At 38.7% G+C, this 4,542-nt stretch overlaps 1 protein-coding gene across 1 annotated transcript in view; it reads right to left on the bottom strand.

The window, feature by feature from the left end:
• Positions 1–245: 245 nt before the first annotated feature.
• The window catches only part of LOC113229170 (BTB/POZ domain-containing protein 2-like), an 18,798-nt gene continuing 14,501 nt past the window's right edge, over positions 246–4,542 (bottom strand). The window contains exons 5-8 of the mRNA XM_026462687.1: positions 3,883–4,047; positions 3,055–3,258; positions 866–1,033; positions 246–392 (exon numbers count right to left, since the gene is read on the bottom strand). Of these exons, the coding sequence (XP_026318472.1) occupies positions 246–392; positions 866–1,033; positions 3,055–3,258; positions 3,883–4,047 (684 nt within the window). The remainder of the gene's footprint in view (positions 393–865; positions 1,034–3,054; positions 3,259–3,882; positions 4,048–4,542) is intronic.

Here is a 4,542-nt window from a genome sequence, read left to right as displayed (position 1 = left end):
ATATAAAATCAAAACGTCGTAACTTGCAATAACTGGTACTGAACTTTCAACGACATTCAAACTTTAAATTATATTGACAGTCCAGAATTCGTTACATCTTTTTAAATTAGAAACTACGAATCAAATTGTCAAGATTTCATAGTGTTTAACATTATGATAGTGCATGTTTTGATAGTGGGCCCGTTTGTTGTTTTCTTTCCGTGTGAAAAAACATATATAGCACATTCCTGTGCCAGTGTATATACTCACCGAGTATGTATATGACCAGTATGATCTTTCAAGGTGAATTTGTATTTAGCTTTAAAGTCTTTGGCACAGGTATCCTCTTGTGTAACGCCCAAACGTTTACAGCACACGGATAGATATTTATCTGGGTATCCATGCTTTATAACCTGCAATATAAGTACAGAGGTTTAGGAACGATTCTTAGGGAATTGTATACGTTTTTAACCGACTTCAAAAAAAGGAGGAGGTTCTCAATTCGTTTGTTCGTGTGCGGCAGAAATAGGTAAGGTGACAGTACTTCCCTGGACGAACTCATTCACAAGGACCTCTGCTGCTACTAAAATGTCTTAGATGACGAGCGCTGTGGCAGTGCTCTTCAGATCTTTGCGATTTAAAGCTTTGAAATGGCATTGCAGTTTTATATACAGTCGTGTCGCTTACCAGGAGAACGACTTGTTCGCGTCACTTGATAGTATCACAAAAACTAAACGCAGTAATGTGAGCAAAAAAAAAAAAAAGGTCTTCTGTGGACAAGCTCTTTCACATGGACCTCTAATGCTACTGTCAGCATCAAACGTGCCAATGAAATCCCGACTAGTCGGGATCAACCCATATTCATGCATAGACGATGGTTTCATACCTCCAAATGCCACGTGTTATTCAGACCATAGAACGGTGTTGATTGAAAAGATTCCAGTTCACTTAGGTCATGCACTCTAACTGAGAAGCGGACTTCAGTTCTCGATTTTTCTTCCTCTATCACAGTTGTATTGTTCTTTAGTCGTAATATTGATGTTTTTGTGTAAGTCTGAAATAGAGATTTCTATACTGCACTTCTATAACTAACGCATTTGCATTCGGTAATTTCCGAGACTTTGGCATCTAAAAAAGTAACGAGAATGGACATCCCTAGATTTAGATACCGCACAACGCTCCGTATATTGCCGGTCACATTGACTGGACGACAACAAGACTGTCGGCGAGCCATTTTCGCGCTAAGACGGCTTTGCTATTTGAATTTAATTTTCATTTATTCATTACGAAACATGTACGTTAATATATAACATCATTGTACATTTATAATGGTCGTGAATTGTGGTGTGTAACATCATCTAAAAGGGGTAAAGAGAGGAGTTTCTTTCGTTATCCGAAAAATAATACGGAGTAAGTAAAAAAAATTATGCCTGTCTGCATTGAATGCCTGTCTGTTATTGTTTTCTTAATTTTTTTTTAGTGCAGAGTAATATGCTTAAGTTCATGAGCTAGTAGACAGAGGTTCTCGAATTTTCATTGTGTATTGCCGATAAATATTATGTAGCGAATATACCTAATTATTAACTAGGTAATGATGAACTTGGATACGCAATTTCAAATACCTTGGTTACCTTATTTAAAAGTACCTGCTCAGAATATAACATTTTAAATGCTTTTAATATATTTTTTTAAATAAATCTTCAATATTATTCTATTTAGTGAATTAATGAGAAATATAATATTATATCGATGTAAATACCTTATAAACACGTGTAATTATTAGGATTCTATTAATAGAATTATAGATAACAGATTGCCGTTAGAATTTTCGCTATGTTGTCGCTGTCACCACGTAACGTGCCTAGTACGAGAAGTGATGGGTGACCCTGCCACTTCACGCACACTTTTGTGCGTGTGTAGATAGCGCCTTGCTATATGTAGTAGCAGTAGGTCGAAATTTATTTACTTTCGATCTTTATGTGGAGTGTCCGAGGTGTGCCTAAGGATCCTTCGCCATGCTTAATGGTGGCTTCCCACGGCCCGTTTTTCAACACGCCACCATGCACCAACGCGCCGTGGGAAGCCGCGTGATCTATTTTTTCGTCGCGTAGTGGAGCGTATTCGAGTGTGTGGCGAGAGCTTAGTCTGATTTGAGAAAACGCCATACGAAGAACGCATAGCATAGCTATTTCTGCGGCTACTTTTATATTATGCAATGGTTACAACATACTAAAAAAAGCAAAAGAAACGACACTGGTGGATGTCATTATTCAACAAGAGCAGGTCGAGGGAAATTGTTAAGATTTTATTGCATACGTAGTTTGTTTTACGTATACGTACTTTATGTTCTCTCGCCGCGCCTTTGAAATTACCGACACTCGGCTCATCCAAACAGGCCGCCACGGGTAACCACGGGCGCGCTCGGGCGGCCCTCTTCCCACGGCGCGTTGGAAAACGAGCCGTAGGAAGCCAGCACAAGAAAGCCGCGTCGTATCTAGGAATACCGTATAGCATAATTGCTGTCAGTGTGCGCTTGGGTAGGGATCTGGGGTAGGGATGCACATTACGATTGGATATTTATGAAGACCGATCCAAGTGTATACGATCTAGCGATTTTTTGTATCGATTCATTTCAAAGCGTTTTATTTCGATTTATTCGATTAGACAAATCGAATCGTCCATATATATTCATAATTTAAACAAAACAGTCTCTTTCTGAACCCCTTATTTTACATTGACCTGCAAGAAAGGCAGTTTAGCAACATATAAGTTCAATAATCAACAATATTTGGCTATTTGTTTTTTATTTTCTATGCCATCTGAACGTCTTTTCTCATTGGCTAGTATCACTCTAAATAAATGAAATTCATAACCGACTGAAAACAAAAAAGCTTTCAAAATTATTATTTTCATCGAAATTAATTTTGAAACGATTTTTATGAGTGAGCATTGATCCGATCTGTGGATCGGTTCAGAGGCATACGATCCATTACGATCCAAAAAATCAATTTAAACAAAACCTGCATCCCTACTAGGGATACCGAAGTGGTTCGTATTCTAAGAAATAATTCTCACCGATGTCCTTCTCACCCTGCTGACAGAAAACCCTTCAGGCATAGGTACGTAAGTATTTTGCGAACAGACATTCATTAATAAGCTGAAGATAATGTCTTTGGAAAATCCTGGAGGCGGTATCTTTGATGCTAATTCTTCACTTGTCATTGACAGGAACCGGATGTGCTGTAGTAGTTTCTTGGGGATAGGAACATGTTGGTGTAACTGCAAACAGAGTAGTAGTCAGTGACAGAGGTGAGCAATGGATTAAAACCCAATTAACCCGCACAACTGCCCGCCTCAACCCACCAATCAAAAGCCAGGGCTTGTGCCCGGGATTTTACCCATTTCTGAATCCGGAATTTGGTATAATTTCATACTTATCCTAATAAGTAAATACTTTCGATGTGAAAAATCTTTTTAGACGAAAAAGAGACGTCTCCACACAATACCCACCTTGCAATTCTGTGGATTCCCACTACACGTACCTTACAATCCCATTTTTATGCTGACGATCGATTCAAGTGCAAGCGATATAATGATTTATTGTATCGATATATTTCAACACGATTTTCAAGAGAATCGATTCCATAGAAAAGCAAATCGAATCATTCTACTTCAGTAAACACTTTGTAATCAATAAATTTGAACAAAACTCCATTTACAACAAATATTTGTTGTGGTGTTGGTAGTGGCAATGCTCCTCAAATCTTTGCAATTTAAAGCTCTGAGTGGCACTGCAACAGGTATGGGTAGACGTGTCACTCACTACCAGGCGCATAACCTGTTTGTCCCGTCATCGCATCACTTGAAATTTCTAAATAAAAAATGTCCAGATGTGGCTATTACTTCTTCAGATTGATGTCTCCTGGCATATTTTTCGGCTGCCTCGTACAATTCCCACTCCGACTCTACGTTTAGGAAATCTAATTTGAATATCTTTTCCACGATCTCTATTGGCTGCCCCAGGAACTCATCAGAATTGAATACTGTCCTGCTTTGTGAACATATCATCTGGAACAGATCGACCGAGTAATGTATTATTTAAACAGGGGTCCGAGCGAAACTCCAGGAAGTGTATGCGTTTCGTAAATTAAGTTACCTATCTAATTCATTATAGTGTAGGGGAGAAGTGGGCAATCGTGATCAGTGGACAATATGGTGGTCACTCGTGTACCTAAAAAAGTGAACGTGCGCCGGGAGCGGAATTCCCCGCAAGCAGCGAACGATTCAGTGGTAGTCAAGCGTTGGGTCGAAATGAACGTGTAAAGTTATAGCTCCCCGTTGATCTAGTTCTCTAACGACACAAAATCGAAGGTATGTAACTCATTTCATTATGTACATTAGTGAAAATTTTATGTATATTGAGCTGGCATTGGGAGACGTGATTTCCTACTTATTTTGCACTTAAATTCTGGAACATTTTTGGGTAAATAGGATTCAGTCAGTCTTTTGGTTTTCAATGACTTTTTGACCGTAGCACCATCTATGAGAAATCTATGAAAGTAT

This window comes from Hyposmocoma kahamanoa, unplaced genomic scaffold (genome assembly GCF_003589595.1).
Source record: "Hyposmocoma kahamanoa isolate Upper Pololo Valley unplaced genomic scaffold, ASM358959v1 289, whole genome shotgun sequence".
NCBI lineage: Eukaryota > Metazoa > Arthropoda > Insecta > Lepidoptera > Cosmopterigidae > Hyposmocoma > Hyposmocoma kahamanoa.
The sequence above is the reverse complement of the archived record's forward strand: the minus strand, read 5'-3'. Positions and strand labels throughout refer to the sequence as shown.